Source organism: Lissotriton helveticus, chromosome 3_1 (genome assembly GCF_964261635.1).
Source record: "Lissotriton helveticus chromosome 3_1, aLisHel1.1, whole genome shotgun sequence".
NCBI lineage: Eukaryota > Metazoa > Chordata > Amphibia > Caudata > Salamandridae > Lissotriton > Lissotriton helveticus.
This window is the reverse complement of record NC_136061.1, coordinates 156,704,977-156,732,957: the sequence shown is the minus strand read 5'-3', so window position 1 is coordinate 156,732,957 and position 27,981 is coordinate 156,704,977. Positions and strand designations below refer to the sequence as shown.

Sequence of the window (27,981 nt, the reverse complement as noted above, 5' to 3'; positions counted from 1 at the left end):
TGCACAGACATATATATAATGTATAAATATATATAGTTCTACACACATGAAAATAAATTGTACAACAAATAAATTGCAACTTAAAAAAAATAGTTCCTATTTAATTATACATGAAAAGAAAATAATCTATACAAATTTGTTTTAATAAAAATATCTCAATATATAAATGTATATATAAATATATAAAATTAAATACACAAACACATAATAACAATATGTATTTAAGATAATTAAACTATATAAGTAATAAATATACTATTCCCATTCCAATTTATACAACAGTAAAGAAAGCGTTAAACTCATAAGGGGAAACTTTTACTATTCCAACTCCAGTCAGTGCAACAGTAGGAAAAGTATTGGACTATTATTATTGTTATTATTACTCGGGGGAGGTAGGTAAACTTTACTATTTACACTCCAGTTTCTACAACAGTAGGGAAAGCGTTGTACTCCGGAGGGTAAAATGTACTGTTCTCCCTCCAATCTTTGCAACAGGAGAGGAAGCATTGGACTCAGGAGGGGTCATATTTACTATTCCCACTCCAGTGGGTGAAATAGTAGGGAAAGCGTTGGAGTCAGGAGGGGTAAGATGTAATATTCCCACTCCAATTGATGCAACAAGCGGCACCCTTTATTTGCTTTAATAGCAGGTCACCTAGGGTCCTGGCAAGATGTGATAAATATGTGAATACTTTGAGACATCAGCTCTATCAAGCAAAAACTACAACTCCTCAGCGGAAACAAAGACAGAGTTTAATTACATCTTTTTCCAATCACCCATGTAAGAACTAGGTGGGCATTATGCCTAGTACTGTAATCTCTTTTGTTACTTGATTAGCCCAAGAGTTACAAACAGTTTTATTTTCTTAAACAAGATTTTAATGGACTGTGTACTTTAACATGTTTCACACAAGGCTGAAACAAAATAATTAAGAACATTGGAACAGCAGGATTAGTTATTTAAAGCACAAAGGCACTTTAGAACAGTGGCGGGAACACTGCCGCTGCGTGCGCATTTGTTACTGGGGGCCGATTTTGCAGCAGTGCTGCAAAACCAGCCCCAACTAAAGAAAACGGCTCCCACCCTTTTGTCCCACAGGGGAAACACCTGGTGCCCGCTACGGCCAGTCCGGCCCTGCAGAAGAAGCTTATGTCTTCCTAGCGTGCCATTTAATTTCACACTTTCGCCGTTTTCTCTCACCCTCGCGGTGTGACTTGGAATACAGGGCTGACAGCAGAGCTCATCACCATGCCTCATGGTGAGTACCTGGGGGGTCATTATGATGGGGATGAACCCCCCACTGACAGGCTGTCGTGGTGGGTTCGCCGCCACCGTGAGGCCGTTTTCCACCCGCCATATTATGATGGTGGGCGGTACCGTGGCGGTCAGAAACACCGACCGCCACGTTTCCGATGGTCTCCTTGAGCCCGCCAGTGCTGTGGAGGCAAGCAGCATGTAATGCATGCTGGCGGGGCCTAGCAGGCACCGTCAGTCAGATTAGGATGCTGGCTGTCCATCAGCCTTTCCATGGCGGTTCACCTGCCATGGAAAGGTTGGCGGGGATGGCCTTCGGAGGCCTGTTGCGAGCCCCTCTTGTGCAGTCAGTTTGTTTTTGTGGTTGGGGGCCACCTATGGTGTCCGCCTATATTTCCCTGCACCATGTGGCAGGCACCGCGTGGTGTCTGCCACGTAGTGCAGGGAAAAGCAAAATCTGCAGCCAGCGGATGTATGACATTACAACGCATGCTTTTACATCGCATGCCTTTACAACGCAAGTATTACAACGCAGTCCATTACAACGCATAGTGCTTTGGGGTGCTGGATAGTGAATAGTTTAATTTACTATTCCAACTCCAGTCCCCGTGGACACTAGGGAAGGTTATTGGATAGTAAATTAACCTATTCCCTATCCTAGAGCGCCCCCCAGAGCAATGCGTTGTAATAGTTTGCGTTGTAATGGTTGCGTTGTAAAGGCTCTGCGATGTAAAAGTTGCGTTGTAAAGATTGTTTACCGCAGCCAGCAGCACCCACCACCATGGAAAAAATGAATTTTTTCCGGCCGTCGCATTGTACTTGCATATGTGGGACTGCCGCCTCATGGGCGGGCGGCCCCCATCCCCGGGACGATGGTGGACGGACAGAAGTCGTAATCAGGCCCCTGGTTTTCAGATTTTGCTGTCAGGTGGCTCTCTGTTGGAATGCAAGGCCTGGCTATTGGTCAGCAGGCTCTTTGGGTGCAGATCGCCCTTAGAGAGCTGGCTGGTCCTGTACCAGTTCCAACTCTGACTGAGACGTTAATGCATCTGCCCCAAATGCCTGAACATCACAAGTGCAATGGCACACGTGGCCATCACTTACGCGCTGTCTCTCTAGGCATCTCACTCAAATAGGAGAAGCACCGGTCGGGCAGCCAAGTGAGAAGTGCACAAAGCAGACAGGGAGCACACAAGAAGATGAGGTGTCAGGGTCCCAAGGGGGTCCTCTGATGGCCAGTGTAAATTCTGCTTAGATGTAATGAAACTCCTCCCTCTGTGCAGGGATGGGGTTCCATAGGCATTCCCAGACTTTGGCAGGAAATGGTGCTGCCAAGTGCTAGCAGGCTAAGGGCAGTCACTGCTGTGCTGTAGACTAGTAGTGGAAGGGTGCTTAGAGACATGCACTATGGTACAGTAGGGGCGAACCAAATTATGTGGCAGGCTTTGCTAAATTATGCAGCAATAAAAACCACATTATATGGCGTAATGTGGCACATTTTCCGTTTGTATTACCTCGTTATTTTGGCATTTTCACACATTAACAATTTCTTTTTAAAGGTGTCACCGAATTATTACCACTTTAACAACCAAACACAAAAATAAGGAACAGAAAGATGACCAGTGAATCTCTGCAAAGGGCCTTCCACTGCACAGCAACACGTGTTGCTGCGTTTTTGGTAACTTTTGAACCGTTTGAGCAAAAATTACTTTTTTAATGACATTTTAAAATTTTGCGGCAGACAATGGATTGTGTGGCGAATGCGTCAAATTTACTAATATGCAGAAAATGTACTGGCCGCAAAGCGGTATAATTTCAATGGCCATGCCTTTACTCAATAAAACATTTTAGTCACTGCGGATTTGGACACCCAGTATATGGAGCACATTGACAGTGTCAAACCCATTGGCATGAAGCAAGTGTCCTCTAACCTAGACAGAGTAAGGGATCTCTCCTGCCCAGACTCTGCAGAGCCCTGCCGGGCTGGATGGCATAAGTGGTATCTAACACACGAACCAGGATGGGCAGACGGACGCCCCGTAAGAGACAGCAATCTGGTTACATACTCAAGGGGAACCTGAGCCCTACAACACAGGCGGTGCTGAGAATGAGTTTTCAAAACTACCCTTTTGCGTGGGGACGATTGTGCCTATAGGTTGAACTGATTAACCATGTTCCACCTTATTCAATATAAGTAGACCCTGTAACTTAGATCAGAGAGCGACTGCATAGCAAAAGACAGACATTTTTCTTTTGAATTCTCTCTGTTATACTGCAGCATTCGATCAGATTGGATTTGCACTGACTTGTAAGTAAGTTGTGTCAATCAGTTCTGAACAAACCAAAGCAGTGTTGGGCTTTGGCCAGCTTTCCAGCATCACCCTGCTGGGGCACAGTTTAATATCTTAAACAATATTTATGTCACACTGATGAGCTAAGTTGCGGCTATTACTTTGTCCAACTATAGTGGTTCCCAGTGTCTTTATTGAGTGAACTGCAAGCAGTCTAATGGTGTAAATGAAAAGGTATTTTGAAAGAAGGTGAAGCTAGTGGTTCTTTTTTAGCATACCCTGTTGGTTTAGGAACTGAAGGGACAGGCCTTTAGTGCATGAGGCTTTTCAGAAGAGTCTTCTTCAACTTCCAACACTCTCTCTGCCCTGCTACTTGGTTGAGCTGTGTCAAGGTGTTTACCTTTTTGTGCTGCATGAAGGACCTGTCACCCTGCAAGGCGGATCCGCCATTTGAGCGGAGGAGTGTCACCCCACTGGTTAAAATGCCCCTCCATGCCCCAGAATTGAAAAAGAAAATATGCAATTTGAAACCTCTAACCCAGCTGTGTTAAGACAGCTGGGTTAGAGTAAGTGCAGAGCTCCAGTGTCCTTGGGAACGGCGAGTAAGACCGCTCCCTCCAATCAGGGCGCTGCTCTCATAGCATGAAAGCAGCACTAGAATTGGTTAAGGCACTTCTCAAGGGCTCGCGCTGCAGAAGGAAGACGTGCCGCAAGGAAGGGGTCGGAGTGGGACATGTCGCAGGTAAGTGTTTTTTATATTTACCCACCTCCCATTTGCCTGCCTTACCACTCCCCATAGATGCCAGCTGCCACTGGTCACCAATGACATGAAAGTCCGCTTCAGTGTGTTTGCTTTTTGTCCTGCTGCGTTCCATATGGCTTTGGTGGTCTTGGCCTTGCACGTTCAAGTGACGGCTTTTGGAGCTCCATGGGCATTAGCATTCAGTCTGTCTGGTCATGTCTGTGCTGCTACAATGATATGAGGCTGTCATCAGGTGGAGTACCATGTGATACACTGGCCCTCTGCTGTAGAAGGGTCTCGGAATATTTACTCCCAGGGGCTGCAGGAGACCAGCATCCTACCTCCCAGGCTGCTCTTCATAGCTGTGTTTTTGTCAGCACCAGAATTTAAAACTGTAGGAACTGCTTCATTTTTAACAATTTTTATATATATATTGTTAGATCTGATGTCAGCCAAGACGTATTGATTTCAGTAAAATTATAATAAACTTACTTACAGGGGCTTTCAGCCAGTCCACTTGGTCCATGGGTCTGTTATTGTGCCATTCGTATTCTTCGTCTTCCACCCACTACAGCATGAAGCAGTGCGTCAGCCCACTTCAGCCATTGGCTACTTTCAGTCAGTGACTGCGTTCTGCCCTTTCACAAGGAGCACATTGGGTATCAAGGACTACTTTGGTAATGTGTTCTTTTTTAGGCCAAACTTTACTGTGAAATTAATGGCAGGCAGCACAAGCCATTCTCCAGCGTCGAATGTCTTGCATCAGCTGGCCATTTTCTCTACAAAAATGTGTTGAGCGGGTGCAGACTCGTCTGCTGAACTATCATTGCATCTAGCAATAACAAAGCCAATAGGTCTGGGTTTAATGCGCTATTATAAGAAGTGTTAGCTCATTTGAGTGAGTCACGCTGATTGCAAAGTAGTCCCACAGGCCAGGCAGTTCAATACAAGCACTCGAGTGAAGAGGGAAGGATACAACCAAACTTCCAACAGTATTAGATAACAGATGGATACTCCACTGGGCTGTGCCAATATTTATTTATTTAATTTAAAAAGTTTTATATAGCGCGAGCTTGAACCGTGGGTATCAGAACGCATTACATACACACAGTAAAGACAAAAGAAAATTGCATTACATAGTAGGAAGACGGTAAGGAAGCAAAACAGAGATAAAAAATACAACATGAAAAATAGGTGAACAGTGCAGGGGAGGGAGAGAAAACAAATAAGTGATTGACAAATCCTTAAGGCATTCGCTGAAAGAGGCTGGTTGAAGAAAGCCCGTGGCTGAAATCTTCTATCCCTCTATTATCCTTTTCAACCCAAATAACAGACTCATATGTCCACCGCTCAAATTAATTTCATACATCCCTTTACTAATTCACCACAAATTCTTTTTGGGCTCCAGAGTAGCATGCTACTTGCCTTAAAGCACTCTGATGCCTCAATAGGGGTAGTAAGCGCTATATCAATGCAATTACAAGTCACTGCTCTTTCTTTTCTGATGAGTCTGCACCATTTGTCCATGTCTGGAGCTGCAGACACGGCGATAAATTTCAAAGTCTCAAAATGAAAAATCTGCTGGTGGCTTTCAAACCCCCGCAAGCAGTTTCCAAAATGGTAAAATCTGTGTTTATTAACAAGTGTGAGTTTTGCAGCAAAAACCCTGTGCTGCTGGTCTGGACTGTCTCGAGGTACAGCTGCCATGATTCTGTGTCCGTGGCAGGTGTAATTCTGCCATACGGTTTGTTCATTTGCTTATTAGAAACATTTTACTTGGCTTCTCGACATCTTACACTTGATTAGACTCACAGTTTAATCTGTAAAAATAAATAAGTGCCGGGCCCAGATTGATTCTAGGAGCCCATCACCTGCGCAGCGGAATGCTAAGGTTGCCAGGTAACACCTTGTTGTAATTTAGATCATTTCCACTTGGTACTTTCCCCCTCCTCTGCTCCCTTGTGTACTTTAGAATGTTCCTAGAGTTTGTTCTGAAGCTTGCCTTAGAATGCTGAGAAGGTTCTTGGGAGGCAAGCAGGCTGTGTCGGTTGTGGAGCAGAGGAGACAATTATTAAAGCCTATTTCTAGTATTCTCTTGGGAGTCACTTTCTTGGCACCCAGCTACGACACCTACTTTAAAACACTGGCGACGTTTTGGCTTGTGAAAGGGGGCATGTTCCGTCTCCTCTCCTTTTCTGTTCCCCACTCTTTCTTCCACCATCCTACACTTTCTGTCATTTGATCTCACTCTTGGTTCGTTCCATCCCTTCTTTTTGGGTCTCGCTGGCAATGCATCCGCAAGGATGCATGTGTCCAGCTGGAGACGTATAGCGATCAGTCTGGGGGGAAGGAGGACAAGAGGGTGTACGAGCTTTTTCTCCTGGATTCGTGTGCGCGAACGCGCACGTCGCGTCCCGCGCCGTACACATGCGCGCGCAGACAGACACTCGCTCACACACACACCCCCTCCCCCACAGTCACACACACGCACTCCAAGACACATACACACACACGCACGCACACACACATACACAGCCCGCCCCCCCCTCGCACGCCCGCGCGCACACACACATGCTCCCCCTCCTCCGCCCTCCCACCCCCCCGCAGCTCAGCAACCCACTCACCGGCTTCCTTCGTGCGGCGGCCCTCCTCAGCTGCAGGGCCCGGCAGCAGGACTCTTCTTCCCTCCTTCGGCACCGGGGCGCATGGTAGGCTCCTGCCTGCTCCGGTGCTCCAAACAATCGCGGCTGTTCCGTGGGAGGCGGGGTAGGCTCCCGCCCTCCTACTTCCTGTTTCCGGTTGTCGCGCCGGCCTGCCTGACTTCCTGGTCGCAGGCCGGCAGAGTGACGAGGATGTTTGATTTGCGGTATTTATTTATTTATTTATTTATTTATGCATTTTTATATAGCGCGGACTTTACCCGAAGGCGGTATTTATTTATTTATGTATTTATGCATTTTTATATAGCGCGGACTTTACCCGAAGGCGGTGTTTATTTATTTATGTATTTATGCATTTTTATATAGCGCGGACTTTACCCGAAGGCGTCAGAGCGCTTCACATTAGGAACAGAAATGAAACATAATGAGAAACATTACAAAAGATACGTGTATGGCATGCGGTTCCTGTAACTCAAGAATCACCCCTGCCTCGCACTCCTTTCTATTTTCCTTAATCAGTAACAAGAGTCAAGTAGGTGCTTTCATTCCATTTTATTTTCAAATTTTCTTATTTTTCTGTTTTCATGATTTCTTCCTTGTGTAATATTGTCATCATATCACATATTAATCAGTTTTTTACTTCCCAATGCATTTCATGTGACTGGACGTCCGGTCACATGATCGGAAACCGAAAACGCCGCTGAATGAAGACTGAGAGGAGAGACCTTGAGTCGCTCAGGTCGTGATTTCGACATCTATTTTATGCAGAAAGCTACCGACTATCAAGTAAAGAAAAAGAGAATCCCCTGAGGAAGGGCAGTATTGCTTGAAATGCATTGGGAAGTAAAAAACTGATTAATATGTGATATGATGACAATATTACACAAGGAAGAAATCATGAAAACAGAAAAATAAGAAAATTTGAAAATAAAATGGAATGAAAGCACCTACTTGACTCTTGTTACTGATTAAGGAAAATAGAAAGGAGTGCGAGGCAGGGGTGATTCTTGAGTTACAGGAACCGCATGCCATACACGTATCTTACTACCCTATTGCTCAGTAGGGTAACCTACCTACGCACCACGGAAAGTATTATAACAAAGTGAAAATTTCAAACACACCATTCAACAAACCCGAGTGCGGAATCATATTCCAATTGGCTTCAAACATTACAAAAGAACAGGTTGCAAAAACATACGTTACTTACATAAGGTAATAGTGACAATTGTGAGCAAACAAAATACATGAGGTAGTAAAAACTATGAGCAACCAAAAATACATGAGGTAGTAAAGGTAATAGTGACAATCGTGAACAAACAAAATACTTGAGTAAAAATTGTGAGCAACCAGAATACATGGGTAGTAAAGGTAATAGTGACAATCATGAGCAAACCAAATACTTGAGTAAAAATTGTGAGCAACCAAAATACATGAGGTAGTCAAAAGTGCACAAGAGGAAATGAAAGTGACAAGTGTGCAGTTATAAGAGAAAACAGAGTATAATTAGAGGTATAGTCCTGCAATAAGTGCTAGACACTCAGGCTCAGGAACAAGCGTTACATGGGCAAGGTGGCACTTGTGCAAGTATCAAAGGCAAAGACATGTGAGTGGTAGCAGCCGTGTGTTGCAAGGGCAGAGTGGTGTGTGCATGTTACAAAAGGGCACCGAACACCAGTACATGGAAAATACTGCAAAAAGGCAGACCCTCCAATCACAGGCATACACTGGGAAGGCACTTCCATCGTCATGGAAAGTAGAAATTATCAGTAGTGGGAAGTCTTCCTCACAAATAGCAAGAGGACGTGAATTACTTTTGGAGGTGTCTCTGGAGGAGGAGAACTTTGAGGTCCCTTTTGAAGGCCTGGGAGGAGGCGGTGGTCCGGAGCTTTTTTTTGTCCTCTTGCGGTTTGTAAATACAAAACATATTGCATTACAAATGCTATAGGTATCACATTTGCGAAAGTTATAACTATTGGCATTGTAAATGACGAAGCTATTAATTTAGCTATTTAAAAAAAAAGAAACATAAATAAAAACTTTGCCATTTACAATACCAATAGCTCAAACTTTCCTAATGCGAGACCTATTGCATTGCAAATGCTTGTTACCTTTCTTACTGGTTTCCAGTGTTTCTCTGCCACCTTCTTTCTCCCTTCTCCACCTTTCTCTGTTTTGCTCTGAGTCAAAGTCTGATGAAGAAAAATAAGAATAAATCTCCAAACCTAAGTTCTGGTGTCCACCACATGCATTGCAACCTCCAGCACAACATAAGTACATGTTAATGTAAATGTAAATGTACAGGAATTTATATAGTGCAAATCACCAAGCGGTTTCTAAGCGCTTGCTTAGGGCACCCGTCCTGGTATTCCCCTGTGAGATAACCCCGGCAGGGTATCCGCAAGGTGAAAGCCAGGCATCCCGCCGCGAGGGGCCGTTGTGGAGATTAAGCAAGCTATTGCCCAGAGTTGCAGAGTGTGAACCCGTGAATCGAGTAGGCACCGGAGCGAGAATTGTCGAGTCCATGGACATTTTAGGACTCAAGACCCCGCCGAGCCGGGAATTGAACCCTGGTCCCGGGCTGACCTCTGCTTCCAGGTCTGCCTCCTCTAACCAGTGAGCCTCCACTTCTCCACATCAGTCCTGTTTGTTTCCATCATTCTCAGTGTTCTACGCAAGGCGTTATTTTTCCTGATGTTCTAGTATCTGTTGCTTTGGTGCATTTCTGTTGTATTGTCACAATTTTGTGCCACTTTCATAGCCCTCATGAACGCCTCAAAGCACTTTGCACCTTTCAAGAAGGTGATTAAATAGCTGCTCTGTTTGTTAGCATTGTTTGTAGCGTGATGCTCATAGCTGCATTTAAGCATGAGGTGAAAAAGGAAGTAAGGCTAATGCAGTGCTTAATTTGTGCCTGTGGTTAATTGATGGTTGCCATCACTGCTGTGCTTGTGACAGTCTGCCATAAGGTGGCGCTGTCTGGCTAATTTAGAGATGCCCCCAACAGTGAAATATTAATTTAATATACACTAAAAATGATTATTACTTGCCGCCTAAGCCATTCTTACATTTTGGGGGCCAGGATTAGTCCGCATTATCGAACTTGTCCGAGTGTGATGGCCAGTAGTTGTGTTGTTACTATCATTGCAAACACAAATAGATGTCATTGGCAGCATGGCAGGGGCAATTTTGTAGTGCAAGCTGCAGTGGCCTCCTGATGAGAGCCCTGGCACTAATATAATTACAAATTAAGTACTGGGATAATGCTAATGGCCACTGGTGGGCTGCAGATGACGAGGCATGGTAGTGAACTGGGTATGTCCATTAATGAGTTTCATCTTCACAGCTAACTCTCGATTGTATCGGTTTATGGCCCTTGTCTACTACTTTGTCGTAATATAACCCGTGGTGGGAGAACAGACCAGTATGTACAGAATAGGAGTCTAAAAGAAAGTTGTTTTCAAGAGTACATAGGGCATACCTATTATGAGTTGAGTAGGTGCAGTGGCACTGGGGGACAGCGGTGTCAGGGAATACTGACCTCATTTATGTTTGTTACTATCCAGGGCTTTTTCCTTCTCTGCATTATGGTCCATGGCACTCTTGCCACCCCACTGAGAGTCAGGGGCGTAGTTTCCGATGGGGTGTTTTAATGTATTAATGTATTATTTAATAAATAGTTGGGTCCAGGTGCTTTCAGTCGAGTATGGCGAGGTGTCTGTCAGATTTCACCTGGAATTTCTATGCACAGAGACAAAAACGCACACACTCTCTCCCTCTCTCTCTCTGTTTGGAAACACTTAAAAAATATTGGTTATATTTAAAAATAATTATTTCCAAACAGAGAGAGAGAGGGAGAGAGTGTGTGCGTTTTTGTCTCTGTGCATAGAAATTCCAGGTGAAAATATTGGTTATATTCCAAAACAATGTCCTTTCTCTCACTTTGTACCCCTTCCAATCCGCACTCTTGTCCCTTTCCTCTGTCCTTAAGCCCCTCTCTTGCACCCTACTCGTCATATAACGTATTTTAACATTATGTGCCAGCGTGATTGTTGGGAAATCTGTCTCTCTCCCCCCTTCCCCCCACCATTTTAACCGACCAAGCTTTGCCCCTAGTGCTGCCATTTGCGCTATGAAACTGGGTGCTCGTGCATTATTTTACTGTTGCAGACGTGGGGGGTGGACGACAAGCCAAGCACTTGCCACATTCCGGTGGCTTGCACTGCTTCCAGGGTAGTTGTAAGAGTCAGGCGCTGTAGCCTGTGGAGTTCAGGGCAGATCCTGTGTTCCTTTGAATGACTATGGTGTTGCGCATGATGATGGCTGGAGTGAATGCATAATGTCAGGGTATCCCCATTAGAGGCATTTGCATGCAACTCCTCTCAATATATGTATGTGATCTATACTAATATAATAAAGAGAGAGAGCCCAAACCTTTGAGGCGGGTAATCTCAGGAACCACAGCACCAATCACAACACCTAATACAGCGTTGGAAAGGGAAGTTGCAGCAGAAGGACATAGGCTATGCAGAAGCCCACCATATACATTTAAAAGGTAAAAGAACCGTGCCAGCAAAGTAGTCCCTTGTGGGCGTGTCTGCGTTGTGCTGTGGGCGTGTGCTGGGGGGTGACAAACGCTGCGGGCGCTGGGGGCGTGTGGTACGTTCCGACCTTCATGCCATGTCTCATATCATGTGCTAATCCCACCCTGCTCCCTTTAAATACCCCTGCACCCCATAATCATAACCCACCCTTACTCCTTAAAATACCCCAACACCCTTAAACACTAACCCATCTTAACCCTATAAATATACCCTGTACCCAAAAACCCAAACCTATCCCTAAACCCTAAAAATACCCCTGTACCCCAAAACCCAAACCTAGCCCTGAGCCCTATAAATACCCCTGTACCTCAAAACCCAAACCTACCCCTGAACCCTAAAAATACCCCTGTACCCCAAAACCCAAACCTAGCCCTGAACCCTAAAAATACCACTCTACCCTAAAACCACCCCTGAACCCTAAAATACCCCTGTACCCCAAAACCCAGACCCAGCCCTGTATCCTTAAAATACCCCTGTACCCCAAAACCCAAACCTACCCGTGAACCCTAAAAATACCCCTGGACCCCAAAACCCAAACCTAGCCTTGAACCCTAAAAATAACCCTGTACCCCAAAACCCAAACCTACCCCTGAACTCTAAAATACCCCTGTACCCAAAACCCAAACCTAGCCCTGAACCCTAAAAATACCCCTGTACCCCAAAACCCAAACCTACCCCTGACCCTAAAAATATCACTATACCCCAAAACCCAAACCTAGCCCTGAACCCTAAAAATACCCCTGTACCCCAAAACCCATAACTATCCCTAAACCCTAAAACTACCCCTGTACCCCATAACCCAAATCTATATCTGAACCCTTAAAATACCCAAACACCCCAAAACATATACCCCAGTACCCCAAAACATATACCCCTCTACCCATACTTACCTTATCCAAACATTAAAAAAAACATGCTTTTACCATTCATGCATTTACAACGTATTTCGCTGTAAATGTATGCGTGGTAAAAGCATATAAAATGTAATGCCATGCGTTAAAATGGCATTGCGGAGTCATGGTACTTTCGTAATGAAAGTATGCGGAGTGATGGTATGCGGAAAGAAAGTTGCGGAATAATGGGTGTTTACCCTCCCCCTGTAAGTACATTGGTGGCACGGCGGCCCTCATCTCCAGCTACATAGTCATATTTTTTCAACACCCATTTGAAAAATGCACAGGTCTCTCTCATTGATGGCCAGCACCGACATACACTTTTAGACACACCTCCCGCCACAAGTTCTAGAATTGCCAACTTTAGAGCTGGGGAGCTACGTTCGAATCTCGGCATCAGCTCAACATCCTGTGATTCCAGGCAAATCGCTTTGTCTTCCCGGGCCTACCAGAAATGAATCTGTAATGTAAATTGTGCTCATGCCATGTTGTCGAGTTTGCGCTATATAATATTGCAAGGAAAAATAAAGTAGGGAAACTCGAGTTCACACACTACTGAACGCGCACTCTTAAGTGCATCAGCAGTGCACTGTGAATCGGAGCGTTTCACAGGCCTGTCACTACAAAACAATATACTACTGGCCGGCAGCAATTCATACCTGGACAACGTCGGGACGGGCTGCTAGTTTTTACATAAAGGGAGCGCTGTACAGGGTCCAAAGGAAGAGACACAGTCTATGTGTCTAATCTGGAGCCGTAACTGAGTTCTAAAAGCAAAAGTGGACTGTTAATGTGACTAATTAAACAGAGGGGTCTTCAGCTCTTTCTTAATGGGACTAGGGTTGGGGTAGTCCTGGTGGGTACAGGGATGTCGCATCAGGATATTTCCATAATGAGTTATCATAAAAACATTTTCATGGCTCAGCCCTCGTGGGCCAACATTGGACATGCCATGCAGTCTACTCTGAGACATTGGGGCGAGGGGTCAGATGCCACCGATGAAAGCATCTTGACGCCTGATTAAAGACGGAGGCATTCTCTGTAGTGTGGCCTTTCTCGGCTCCCGTGACACAGGCCGTGTCGAGGGCTGGCAGCATCCAGCTGCGGCGCAGGGCGGGGCAGGCGCTAATGGGACAGACCGGGATCCTGCCCAGATGTGCACACGCTGCAGGCACTGCCAGCGTAAAGCAGCGGTTGCCGTTGCCATGGAGATGGAGAGAGGACTAGGGAAGAGGAAGTGAGGGGGGCGGAGGAGGGGGGAGGTTCATATGAAGTTAATTTGCAGGCGCGGGCCGGCGAGTGATGTGGCAGCGGCCGGGGCAGGGGTGCGCTTCTGCCGGCCGCCTCTCACCCCGGACGGTAGCCGAGGGGCTCAGAGGGGCCCTTGCTTCTCCCGATGGCGAGCTGGTAGTGTGTCCTCAGGCTGCTACACTAGCCAGCCTCCCTGGAGCACTGTACGCCCCCGAACCCCTCTGACCCAAAGGCAATGAAAAGACCATGGAGAGGGCGGCGGCACAAATGTCCAAATTGCTCAGTGTTGGGAAAGTCAAGATCACAGTTGGTAAGTTCTTGGCAACTGTGAAAAGCTGCAGGGCGGCGATTGTATTTTGTGTAGCTCCTCTTTGCAATCAACACTACTTTTTTCCGCGTCCAGTTCCATTTATTTGCCTCAGTACACCAGTCATTACTTTCTACAACTGCTGGGTGTGTTGACAGCTTGCGAGAAAACCACAACCCTTGTGTTTTTTTTAAAATAAATAATGTGTATTTCTGCTGCTTACTTGTTACTCTCAGAGTTCACTTCCTCTTTTCATTCTTCCCTTTTATTCTCTCCAATGACAGGATCTCCTCTGCACAAACAGAATTCGACGTCATCGCTCAGCGCTGAGAAGTCAACATCAAAGTACACAGAAGTGGGCGACGAGTTTGTGGGAGACTTCTTGGTTGGCGAACGCGTATGGGTGAACGGGGTCAAGCCGGGTGTGATCCACTATTTGGGAGAGACGCAGTTTGCTCCTGGCCAGTGGGCTGGCGTGGTACTGGATGACCTGGTTGGCAAGAACGATGGGTCGGTGGGTGGTGTGCGGTACTTCGAATGCCAGCCTCTCCAAGGGATTTTCACGCGGCCTTCCAAGCTGACCCGGCAGCTCACCACCGAAGGCTCAGGGAGCGATGCCTTGTCTGTTGAGTCTCTGACCACCCAGAACTTGTCATTACTTTCTGGCACTGCTACTCCTCCCCTCACCACTCGGATTGTCCCTTTGAGGGATTGTGTACTCAACAGCTCCATGAAGACTGGAAATGAATCTGGATCCAACCTTTCGGACAGCGGGTCTGTGAAGAAAGGGGACAAGGACTTGCGCATGGGTGACCGTGTCTTGGTAAGTCTAGCAGAGTCACAGGAAGCCAAAAATTGTATTGTTATGTTAATCTTTATTTGTATAGCACACGTACACCAGGTTGGTTTCTTGGCGCTGATCTAAAGGTGTTTAAACTGAGATGTTAATAGTATGCCTGCTTGAATAGCCAAGTTTTTAGTAGTTTACGGAATCTCATGAGGTCTGTGCATGCTCTAGCTTCCAGAGGTAAAGAGTTCCACAATTTGGGGCCTAAGGTGGCAAATCTTGTTCCTCCAGTGCATTTTAGCCTGAAGGTGGGTATGACCAGAAGGTGCAGATGGGCAGATCGCAAGTTGCGAGTGGGAGTGTATCTGTTGATCAAGTTATCGATGAATTTAGGGGTTTTATTATTCAGGGATTTCAAAATGATACATCCCACTTTGAAGGCGCATCTCTGGGTTATAAGGAGCCAGTGAAGCTTCTTTAGTAGAGGGGTAGTATGTTGGCGCCTATTTGCTTGGAGAACCAGCCTGGCCGCCTGATTTTGGATCACTTGAAGGCGGTTGATGAGGTACGTCGGGATGCCAAAATAAAGAGAGTTGGCGTAGTCGATGTGGGATATTACCATCGCAAGGACAGCCTGAATCTTTGCTTCCTGGCTAAGGAATCTACTAATTTTCCTTATTTTTCTTAACTGGAAGCAGCAAGTAGAGGCCATTGCTTCAATTTGTTTGTTCATGGTAAGATCGCTGTTGATTATTACCCCCAGGGTTTTAGTAGAGGTAGAGGGGGTGGGGGGTTGTCCCAGATCTTTAGGCCAGAAGAAGGGGCTCCAGGGGTTCGTTAGGCCACCTGTGAGGATGACTTCCGTTTTGTCCGGATTCAGTTTAAGGTGATTGCTGTTCATCCAGTCACGGATGAACAGCATTGTTGTCTGGAATTCGTGAACCGTAGTGGGGGAGTTATTGATTGGGAAGATTAACTGAAAATCATCAGCGTTGTTAAAGGTTTGAATTTTTCTTTCCTTAAGTGCATGGATGAGTGGAAGAAGATATAGATTGAATAAGTGGGCGGAAAGGGAGGAGCTTTGGGGGACGCCACATATATTTTTGATCTTGGAGGTTGTGAAGTTTCCCAAACGGACTGCTTGGTAACGGTTGTTTAGAAAGGAGCTTATCCATTTGAGGGCTAGTCCTTGGATTCCTGCGTCCATGACCCGGTCGACCAAGGTGTTGTGGTCGACCGTGTCAAACGCGGCGGAGAGATCTAGAAGCACAAGTGCTTGGGGGGATCCTCCATCCGCTTTTGCTCGCAGGTGGTCCAAGACTGATAATATAACTGATTCTGTGGAGTGCGCAGGGCGGAACCCTGCCTGGTGGGTGTCCAGGTAGTCTGACTGCTCCAGAAAGGCCGACAAGTTTTTGGCTACGTGGGCTTCCAAGTAGTTTGGCCATGCAAGGGAGCAATGATATGGGCCGGTAATTGGTGAAGGTCCCAGGGTCTGCTCCTGGTTTTTTTAGGAGAGGGATGAGAGATGCCTCTTTAAAAGTGTTGGGAACATAGCCTTGAGATAGTGAGATGTTTAATAAGGCCATGGGAGGGTCTGGGTAGGCCGTAAAGGCTTCCTTTAGGATCCAAGGGGGGCAGCAATCTTTCGGGAAGCCAGATTTAACCTTTGTCATGAGGTCCGTGAATGCTTCTTGGTCTATCGTAGGGAAGTGTTCAAGCCTTTGTGTGTTTTTAGGTTTTGCTTGGCACGTAGGTTTTGCGCATAAGGGAATGCTCGCCTTGATGATTTTAATTTTGTCAACAAAGAAGTTGTTCAGGGAGTCACACAAGGCTTGCGAAGGTATGATTTTTTGAGTTACTCTGTCAGGGTTGAGAGGTCATTGATTATTGAAAATATGTCCTTTGATCGATTAGTCGAGGTGAGGATTTTTTGTGAGAAATATTCAGTTTTTGCAGTCAGAATTGTTTTTTTGTAGGTTCTGAGAGCTACTAAGTAGGTGTTTTTGTCATCTAGTGAATATTTGTTTCTCCGTTTCCTTTCTGCTTGACGTAGCGCAAGTTTTAACTTTTTTAAATCGGTGGAGAACCACTTTTGTGCGTCGTGGCGGCAGGCCTGTTGTATTTTCTTAAGCGGGGCATGTTTATTGCTGGCTTTTGAAAGCCAATCCGATAGGTTTCCCTCACACTCTTCAATGGATGAGTGGGTGACAGGGATTGTTTTAGTCAGGGTTTCGGGGAATTGGCACTTGTTGATGGTGTTCCAGCTCCTGTAGGATCCGGGGTTAGGTTGGGAGATTTTAAATTTGGCTAAGTTGTTTATTGAGAATTTAATGAGGTAATGATCTGACCAGATGCAGGTGTTTACATTTAAATTGGTTATAGTCAGGTTTGAAGACCATACCTGATCTAATATATGCCCTTTGATGTGGGTCGCGGAGGTGATGTGCTGGCTGAGATTATGCCCCATCAGTAGGTTAGTTAACTCCGCTGCGTGAGGGCCGCCTGCTGAGTCATTGGCCCAGTAGTTGAGATCGCCAATGAGCAGAGTTTTTGTGTGGTTGGTTATAAGGTGAGTCATCTGCTCGCCTAGGGATTGTGGGAATTGTGGCATGTTTTGGGGTGGTCGGTTAAGTATGACAGAGACAAGGGGAGCCGAATCGGACTCCAGTTTAATCACAAGATTCTCCACTCGTGGCAGATCCAGGGGGGCAAGTGCTGTGAATTTTAGATCTCTGTGTATTATAACTGCCACCCCCCCTCCAGTTTTTCCCTGTTGGCGGTTGGCTTGGAGGATGTAATAGTTGCTAGGTAGTGCCGCTAGAACATCGGAGGAGGAGTCCTGTGTTAACCAGGTTTCTGTTAGCAGTAGGATGTCTGGTTCATCGGTTCAGAGTAGGTTGTGTATTTCCACTTGGTATTTGACCAAGGAACGGGTATTGAGATAAGTTACTGTAAGGGGGTTTCCTTTGTTTATTACTTTAAGGTTCATGTTTTTATTTTGATGTATATGATTACTGAGTTCAGGGAATGAGGATCTTGGTGCCATTATGCCGTTTGCAGTTATGTTTGCCCGGCAGCGTTGGACAATTTCTAGTTTGTTGGAGTGATTGGCTTTCAAATCGGTAATGGAGTAGGTAGTGTTTTGGGCATATTGACTTGCCCCTTGCCCCGGTCGGTCGCGGACGGGCGCAGACGGGCTTGCCTTTGGCGCGCCCGCTGCGCTCCCGCATTGCTACCGGCATTTGTGTCCCTTCCCTACCCCAGCCCCTCTTCGCTGATTGGCGCACGACTGGTGACTCCCCCAAGAAGAGAGTCGAGCTGATGTGGTGGCGGGATTAGGCGCGGTAAGTGCAGACTTTTAAAGTAATCTTAAAAGCAGTGCAGGACGTGACATTCAAATTCAAAAACAATTCAGATTCAATAATTTTAAAAACATAGGCAGAGAAAGCGCTTCGCGTTGGCAGCGGCACCTTTAAATGTTTGTACATTGTGGATGCTTTTCTTCAAGATTACTGCTTTGTAAGTAAGATGTTACATGTTTATGTTTGTTTGTTATTTCGGTCCCTAAACTGTTGGACGAAGGCTCTACATGTAAAGTCAACTGAAGATGACTTTTTTGCGACAATCACACAAGTAGTTCACCATTTGTCGATTTACTTTAAAGCGAGCCGTCAATATTAGCACTTTTGTATATACCAGTGTCACTTATCTCATGCACCCAGTTTTTGTTTCAGTTCCTCCATTTCCCTTCTCCCTCTGTTTCCATCTTTACTTGCTTCCAATTCCCTCTGTTCCTTGATCCTCTGCTACCTTTAGCCACAAGGTCTTAGAGTAGTCTAAAGTCACCCAAAAGACCGCAGTACCTAACAGTGTAATATGGAACAGCCTTTAAGAAGGTGGTAAAAAAAGGCGCATCTTGCTGTGTCTGCCCAAAGTTTCAAGCCCAATGCCTAAATCTTACTTTTCATGACCATTTAGTTCAAAGGAGCCGGTGCCATAAGATGACAGGTGGTGTCAGACTCTGTTGGCACAAAAAAAGATTCCTGTTGGCATCTCTTGGTGTAGATGAGTCTGAGGCCTCTTGGTGTCACTCTTACAAGGCTCTGAGTTCAGCTGTAGCTGCTGGTGCCCGCGCGAGGCCTACATGGCATATTCAATGAAGTCTTTAATGCTTATGAGGTCTTTAAACTGTTCTAGTGAGTTGGACAATCATACCAGCAGTTATGTCATGCAACAGAATAGCAAAAGCATTGATAGCAAGCACTATATAAAAGTTATTCTTGGGATCTTCTTTAAGGACTTTTCTTTGTCCCTTGAGGTTTGTCCATGGCATGAACCTCTGGCACTGCACACAAGAAACAAGCACCTTACATGTCTGATCAAGGTGAATAACCATTTTGTTTGTAAGTGGACATGTGCACGCGTGGAACCAAAATATACTGTGCTGGGGCACATCAAGTGAGTTCTTGTGAGTACTGCTAAAACCGGTGTGATACACCACGGTTGCTGCTGCAACTTCTTCCCCTGAAAGAGAAGTAGTTGAAGATATGATGAAGCCCACTGCCGCTTCACCTCCACATAGATAGGAACGACCGTGCCGCATGTGAGAGGACAGACACTAGTGGGTCGCTGGTCATGCAAAATCATAGTGAGCCAAAATGTGAGATATTCAAGGAGCAAAGAATTGAAATTAATTCATGGAAAGTAGAACAATGATATGTGGATACTAAGCACAATGGTTGGAAATGTCATCTGAACAGAACTGTGAGAAATTCACATCAAGAACAGTACATAAAAATCAGCTCCAAGTGGAATAGTGAGACTTGTTGCTTGATTTTAAATTCTCAACACTTAGCTTTCTATAAATGCTCCACAAATCAAAATTATTTAACAGAAACCGGTCTCACCACCAGACGTACCAGTCCAAACATATCCAAGTTACTGTGTTTCGAATATGACCATAACCTAGGTATGTCGGTCTCAAGAATCTGTACATCATGTGTGTCAGCTCTGTGAGCAAGGTCGTCAGAGCGCGCCATCGGTGATCCTGGCCCAGAGTCTGCCAACGCTACTCCTATCAGGGTTACTATTCATCAGACCAGGCCTTCAAAGTTGCTGGCCTGATAGCTCTGCCCACAAGTGTCTCTGTCCCTAAGATCATGCCAGTCACTGTCCTTGAGAGCCTGCACATCACACCCACTGGTCCACAGGTCATGCTACGCACCACGGCTGCTGGAAGACAGTTCATTGACAGCAGTACATAAATCTGTACAAGTGCCACATAATGCATATCGATGAATTTCATGTCATTGAACAATACCGCCCAATCATTTATACAGTAACATTAATTAAAAATGCTGATTAATTCATTTTGCTACCGTAATGAATACAGTTGCCAAGTTTTGCATTCACCCATGTCTGACATTTCTGCTTCCCTTGTGCTTATGTGTGCCATTCCAATGTCTTATACGTAACACTTTGAGTGATATGTCCATGTAATGAGCTAAATATCTGAAATGAGGCCCATTTGTGCAGTGTAATGGCCAAGAACATGTTTTAACACAAGCTCACGATGCAACGTGCACTATGCAAAAAGACTCAGGCCGGGCAGCAACAGTCACAGCACAACGGGAGGCTTGACTGATATCTCATTGGCCTGTCTCTCTCTTCCCAGCTCACTACACTCAGACAAAGAAGTCGAGCTAGCTAATTAATATTAATTAGGCAGGTCTTTCTGTGACACCCTGCAATTTGTAAATTTGTGTACTGACCTCTTTGTACATAGGTCGGTAACGGTTTGCAAAATCAGATTCTATTCGCAAAAAGTCTGTGCACAATTTGCAGCCCCTTTTAGTAAGCGCGGTCTCTGTACATCAGGCCTTACATCCCATGCCGTCAGATCTCTCGAGCAGAAGACCATCACTCCAGGTGCCTGGATACCCTCTCGGGTGATTAGTGCGCTGTACAAATCAACATAACATAACATAACAGATCACACTCAGCGCTGTCAGTACTGAAACACATCTTGCTGACACAGACAATCTTATCTATGCCACGCAGTGCATGTGGTTGTTGAATTTCTACCCATCATTCTAGCTCGAGGGTAACCTTGCTGTCCAGTACGGCTAGAGCGAGCCATAGCGAGCCATAGCGAGCCTGAGTCCATCATGCCTTCACTCAGACGTCAAGTAAGTAGCTGTAGAAGAGCTGGCCTGCATGCATGCGCTCGGCTGTGTTTGCTCAGTGGTTCTGCTGAATGTCACACATTTGCATGACAACATCCAATCTGCGAGGTGATGCAGTGAAATGATCCCTTTGTGACAGTCTAACACTTTATACATGGCACTTTGCCAGGGTTGAGTGGATTATGTCTCATATTAATGCTAGCCGATTACTCTCGCTGCATAAGAATGCCAAAGATAGCTTAGTGAGCTGAGTGCTAAGTGCTAACATCTCTGTGTGATCTGCAGTTCGATAACAGCACACTTCCAACCTTCTGAGGCCGATAATGGACAACCACTAAATTGGGTTACAGTAACACCTGGTTATTACAGCTCTTAGAAACAGCACACCTGTGGTATTAAACACTAGATAAAGCTGACTGATGGCAGTGTTGGGCATTTGATCAGGATTATACCGCACAGAGGCCGAGGGATGAAGAGGGGACAGCAGTACTTTGATTGATTGATTGATTGGTGAGTACGATGTCACAGTGGAAGGCGGAAGATGCTGTCGTGGTGGTTCTCTTCTGGAATGGGATGTGGCAGATGGGAGCAGCATGCCAGGGCTAGAAGAAGGTTGGATCTCGGTTTGAGGGGTGAAAAGAGTTTAAGAGTTTAGAGAAGCACTCAAGTACAAGGTGAGAAAATGGACACACTAGTTATTAATCCAAAAGAGACCAAGGTAGGACAGAAGCTCTGTTATTAATATTTAGATTAATTGATTAGTTAAATAACTCTTGGTTTCATACAATGGGATTGCTTTCGTTCAAGGAGGATGTGTTGTGTCTTCTCTCTTTTGACATTTGGACACATTAGAGTTTGTGTTGAGTCATGAGATCACACTTTGCCGAGTGTCTGGACAGATTTAATTTCCCTACATGTTTAGGGTGTCACTGAGTGGAGCGTCACCGTTGTTGATATTTACCTGTGTACCATTATATATGGATTAGGCTGTGAGTGCAAGGGGGGAAACAAAGCTTCAGGTGGGGGACAGCAAGAATTTGTGCCCACAAAAGATGCATAGAGGTTTCTTCAACAGAAAAATGAAGTGAGATATTTTCAATTTGTTTCAATAAGTCCTTGAGATTCATGATGTATTTTTCGTCTGCTTTCAACGCGGCAAGACGGATACAATGCCGTTTAGAAACACTTACGTGCAGATGTGATGTAAGTTTTGACCCCACAGCCCTCTGTAAGGTGTATATGCAGAGTCACTGTTGGACATTCAGAGAGACTGAGCAGTTCATTTGCCAGAAGATCCTTTGAATGGAAGAAACCATGCTGCCCTTGCTGGGTGCCATCCTGTGTGTGCACACATGCACCCCACCACTCACACAAGGGCTGGCTTTGATCCTGGCATGTTGACTCACCATCCCCCAAAACATACAGTACTCTGGAAGTGATTGGTGACCCTTGTTGGCATCTGCCAAAAGACTCCTTTTGTGATAATATATCCTCTTATTTCTATGTGACCACCTGTGTCGCAAGGCTATCTTTGCAAAGCCCTTAGTTCTAACTTGTTAAGTTGGGAAACCTTAAGGGCAGGCATTTGTTCTTCTTGCTCTGTAAAGCCACGAGGGTGGATGCAGCGGGTGGCGCTGCGGGACCGTGCTGTCTGGGACATGGACCTGGCAACACCTCTAAAGGATGGGGACTAGGCACACGTTTGTGAACTCACACTGTTGCAATGCTCAATACAAGCTAATACATTACAGCTTTTTTACACCGCACTTACCTATCCCCCGGGGCCCTTCATCATATGTCCCACGCCCGCGCTGATTGTGGTAAATAAAATATTACCCTGGCATAATTTCTAGGCATTAACAATTAGCATGTATCAAATGAGAGGCAGAGAGTCTGTGGTGTCCAAGTTAAAAGGGCTTTATTCCAATAACTCGAGTTAAGGGAGAATCTGTTCCATCACCTCTGAGGTTCAGGAAGGGTCTTCTAACATTATTTACAGAGAACAACACATATATACATTTTTCCTTGTACATAGGGAGGAGCGCCCCAGGCAGAGCATGAAAGAAAGAGATAAGAGCATGTGGGCGTGCATGAGGGTGTACACTTGATGAGTCACAGGTGGGTGATAGGTGGGTGGCTACATAGAGGAGGAGTTACATGGCAGGCTGGAACTTTGCCCTACTTGTGCACGCAATTTGAGCATGACGCGCAATTGACGTGTAACTGGGAGGAGAGCTGACTTTCAGTCTAGTAGAGAGATCTTTAGTGTCAAGGCGACCAGCACGTCTGGTACTAACTGATATCTTAAGTCAGGGGATGTATTATCTGAAGCAAAGGTTGCTCGTCACTAGGAATCAGAAAAAGCATATATTTCTTTGTTCATTGCGTGGGGCTGTGAGCTTTCTATGGATGCAAGCACTGTGATTTACTTCAATGGAGACAGAGAGGCTAGGCCCTATCTTTCGCAGACGGGTTCTGTTTACCTTCCTCACTGGGCAGGAATGTGACTCTGTACAGCAAGCAGATAACTATTTTGCAAAACACTGTCTTGGCACCCTTTGCTGGGCTTCTTTCAGCTGAGCCAGAAATATGCGAGGTCAGAGATACGTAACTGCAGCTTGCAGTGTGTCAGGAGTCATGAAAACCCTAATTCAGAAAGTGGCTCAGACTGAACCACAAAAAGGGTTTGTCGTGATTTATTTAAAAGTGCACAATGTAAATACATGGGCCTTCATGTTAGCTTAATATTTCTTACATGGGAGACTTGATGACTGGCATCCTAATGCAGGACGTAAATGCAGAGGCCTCTTTGTTCAGGCCACTTAAGGGAAAATATGCATGGGTGACATGCACATATATGTAACACACATGTAACATAGGGTACACGTAGGGGGCATCTTGGTCAGGCAAAATTTCATTTTCCACATTCCCTCCTTGTCCCCTACTTAACCCTTCAGGATACATCTATATTCATGAGACCGTATAGTTGATCATACAGCATCATTTGTTCGTCCTTAACCCTTTGTATACTTGGATGTGGAACACATGCAGTTGCACACAGGCCGCAAATGGCCCGGCCACACTGCAGACAGAGACAGCAACCAAAATATCATAAGTAGGATCATTCCTAGGAAGGACAACACTTTCCATCCCCAAGCAGATATCACACCCCAGAGCCAACTGGACCAAGTCCATGTGCCTGGGTCTTGATGTATCCCATGAGCAATCTTGTGGAGCCTTGTTATCGCTGCATACACAGATGGCGCGTTATTTGGGATGAAAACGCAACAACTAGATCGGATCACGCTACAAGCTCCGCCCCTATCCGCCAAGATGACGTCTAGAACGAGACGATTTTGAAGAACAACAAGTCTCATAGCAGACTGTTCCTGGGTCAAGTTCGCCAGGGCAGATGCAGTCACATTCACTACTGCCTCAAGGGTCCTTGTTAACTTGCGTATCAGTTTACTGTTTTGGACGGGACCTATGAAGAAGAAGAATCCTTTGTTGAAATCTGTATATTGCTCCCAAGTTGTTTCAGTCTGATCAATCCCTGAGGCATCTGTCTCTCTCTTTACTCTAACATGTTCTAGTCGTGAATCTCTATGATAATGGGATGGGGCCAAGAATACAGGTGGCAATAAGAATGCTATATAACAAGTCCCACCCCAGTCTAAGGGCAGATGTACATAGGCTGTCTGACCGCAAATGAAACAGGTCTGGCGTGATGTTTTGAAAGAAGAAAGTCCTTTATCATTAAACTCTACTACAACTTTACACTCGCTGTGTCCCATATGTACTGAGCCTTTCTTATTAACACATAAATCACCTTTTGCTGGTAGAACTGAAATAAACGGTGGACCTGTGTTTTGCTTGGGCTGAACATTTAACATTATAAAATTAACGGATGCATTTCCCTGCTCGTACTCTTCATTCTCTAGATCAGTTCCCTTCCTTTGGGGAAATCCGTCTTTGTCTGGAAAACATGCTTCATTCATTACTTTATTCATGTTTCCATATATCCAGCCACCTGGATAAGCTATGTACTTTCTATCTATTGAGGTCATTAAGGCAAACCATGCTCCACATGAACCATTGTGTGAGAATGGCAGAGGATAGAAGGGCAGAACTCCCTTCGCCTTTTGATAAGGTGGCAGTTGGCCACATACCCAGCAATTAGTCGCATTGCTGGTCTGATGAGAATGGTGTAACATTTGAATAAAAGTATTGTTACGCAATGCAAGTCGATATGACAGTTCATGAGGTGGCAGTTCACTAAATGTATGCTCTATGGTGCTGTTACTGGAAGAGTGTATATGTGAGGAAATAGGAAAGAAAACATGTAGTAATAAACTGACACAGATTATAACAATGCACAGAATAAAAAGAATGATCAAAGTAACTATACATCTACACGCGTAATAACTTGCAATATTTTGCTTTCAATTTTTTTTTCTTACTATTCTCGTATGTGATCTTATACATGTCAGAAATCTAGTCTAACCGATTCACCACCGAGTGGACTTAGACAATTAAACTACGTCTGACTTACTAGATCTTAACTTAGATTTATACTCCTGCTGTGGAGTCTTTTCTAGTAAAGGCGGCGCAGGCGGCGCAAGCGGCGCAAAGTCTGTAATTTTTAAAATCTTTTTAGTGTCTGTATTAGATTGTCCAAAGTGTCTCTTGCAGTGTTGAGCGTGGAGCCATCCCTTGCGTCCTTCGACTTTTATTGCGGTCCTCGTGGTCAGTAGCACCAACTTCGGCGTCTTCCAACGTGGCTCAAGGGGGCTTGAACGATCAAAGTTCCGGACACATACAAAATCCCCAGGGACAATGGCGTGTTCCTTGACCTGGGTGTTGTCAGGGAAGGCGGCAGCAACCTGTGAACGACAAGAAAGAAGTGCAGACATCAAGGAAGCCAGGTAATCTGTCAGCATGTTACTGTCAACATCAGTAATTCTTTTAGGCATAGGCGTACCCCACATATTTGGCGGTCTACCGAAGACTACTTCATACGGGGATAGGCCTGTTCTGGAATGAGCTACCATACGCATGTAAAAGAGGGCAACCGGTAAAGCTACCATCCAATCCACGCCTTTTTCTGCACATATCTTGGCAAGTTTTGTTTTGATTGTCTGATTATGTCTTTCTACAAGGCCTGCTGCTTCAGGGTGTCTTACACAATGGAATTTCCAAGTATATCCTAACAGAAGAGACACTTGTTTCATTAATTCAGAGGAGAATGGCTGACCGTTATCGGAATATACGACCCGAGGCAATCCATACCTGGGGAAGTACTCGTGCACTAATTGCCTGGCTGTTGTCACAGCAGTATAATCTGGAACTGGATATGCTTCTGTCCATCTAGATAGTGCACACACAACTACCAAGACATACTTGTAACCTCTACATCTGTTCATTTGGATATAATCCATCTGGAGGACCTCAAAAGGGTGGTCAGGAGGATGAAATCCGCCTTGTTCCACCGGAATGCCTTTACCTGGATTGAACTGGCAACAGATCATACACGTTCGTACTTTCTGTTTGGCTGCTGCACGCATGTGCTTGTTAAACCAGATATTCTGTAAGCTGTCTATCATTGCCTTTTCTCCCAAGTGTGCTGGACTATGTGCTGTGTTTATGATTACTTGTACCATAGAATCTGGAAGAAACCATGCACCTTTTCCCTTAGTCATCCAACCTTGTTCAGTCTGGACCCCTCCTTGTTCAGTCCATTTCTTTATCTCATCTGCAGTGGCATGTGACTGTATGTCGAGTACATCTTGAGTGGGATCCCTGACTGTCATACATGTTGTCAGTAATGGTACCTCTGTCCTTGTCGTGTCTGTTGGTGTCTGGGCTGTCTGGGCTGTAAGTTTAGCTGTTCGGTCTGCCAGGTCATTACCCTGGGAAATGGTGTCTGTAACTTTGGTGTGAGCTTTGCACTTCAGGATAGAAATGGCTGTAGGTAAATGTATTGCTTCCAACAGGGCTTGAATGAGCTGGCCGTGCTGGATCTTGGTCCCATGGGAGGTCAAGAAACCTCTCTCCCTCCAAAGTACCCCGAAATCATGAACAACGCCAAAAGCATATTGTGAGTCAGTATAAATGTTTACTTTCAAGTGCTTAGCTCTTATGCAGGCTTGTGTCAGAGCGATGAGCTCTGCTGCTTGTGCTGATAGTGTGTCTATTTTCTGTGTCTCTATGACTTCAGTAGCAGTGGTCACAGCATAGGCTGCTACTTATTCTCCTGCACTTGTTCTCATGCATGATCCATCTACATAGAGCGTTAAGTCTGGGTCTGGAAGTGCAATATCTGTCAGGTCTTGTCTTGGTTTCGTCACTATATTCATTACTTCCACACAGTCATGTGGTGGTGCATTTACTGTACTTGAGGGCAAAAGTGTTGCAGGATTCAGAATATTACAACGTCTGATCTCTATGTGTGGTTGAAATAATGTCAGTTCATATCCTGTCAGTCTTGCTACAGTCAAATGTTGTGTCTGTGTCCTGTTTAAGAGAACCTCCACTGCATGTGGAACCTGTACTGTCAGAGGGTGTCCCAACACTATCGAGTCACTTTGTCTTATGGCTAGGGCTGTTGCTGCAACTGATTTCAGGCACGCAGGCAGAGCCTGGGCCACTGGATCTAGTGTACTAGAAAAATAAGCGCAAGGCTTGTGTTTTCCTGCTTGATCTTGTGTGAGGACAGATAACGCTGTTCCATCTCGTTCAGTTACGAAAAGCATAAAAGGTTTGCTGTAACATGGAGTCGCTAAAACTGGTGCTTGACATAATGCTCTTTTTAATTCCTCAAATGCCAAGGTATGTTCTTGTGTCCAAGGGAGGACAGTCGAAGTGGCTGCCTCCTGTGTTGTCAATTGTATGAGTGGTTTGGCTAGATAGGCATACTGGGGAATCCATTGCCTACAGTATGAAGTGAGGCCAATAAATGCACGTACTTCTTTCTGTGTCTTGGGTTGTGAAAGGTTAGAAATGAGTT

The 27,981-nt window shown here is 45.3% G+C and overlaps 1 protein-coding gene across 3 annotated transcripts in view; it reads left to right on the top strand.

Annotated features, from left to right (window-relative positions):
• The window catches only part of CLIP2 (CAP-Gly domain containing linker protein 2), a 575,836-nt gene that overhangs the window by 217,894 nt on the left and 329,961 nt on the right, over nt 1-27,981 (top strand). For 2 of the 3 annotated variants that reach the window (XM_078679434.1, XM_078679436.1), the window contains exon 3: nt 14,285-14,823. In XM_078679434.1, the coding sequence (XP_078535560.1) occupies nt 14,285-14,823 (539 nt within the window). Of the gene's footprint in view, nt 1-13,803; nt 14,004-14,284; nt 14,824-27,981 lie in introns of those variants that run through there. The other variant, XM_078679435.1, reaches the window with a different exon arrangement.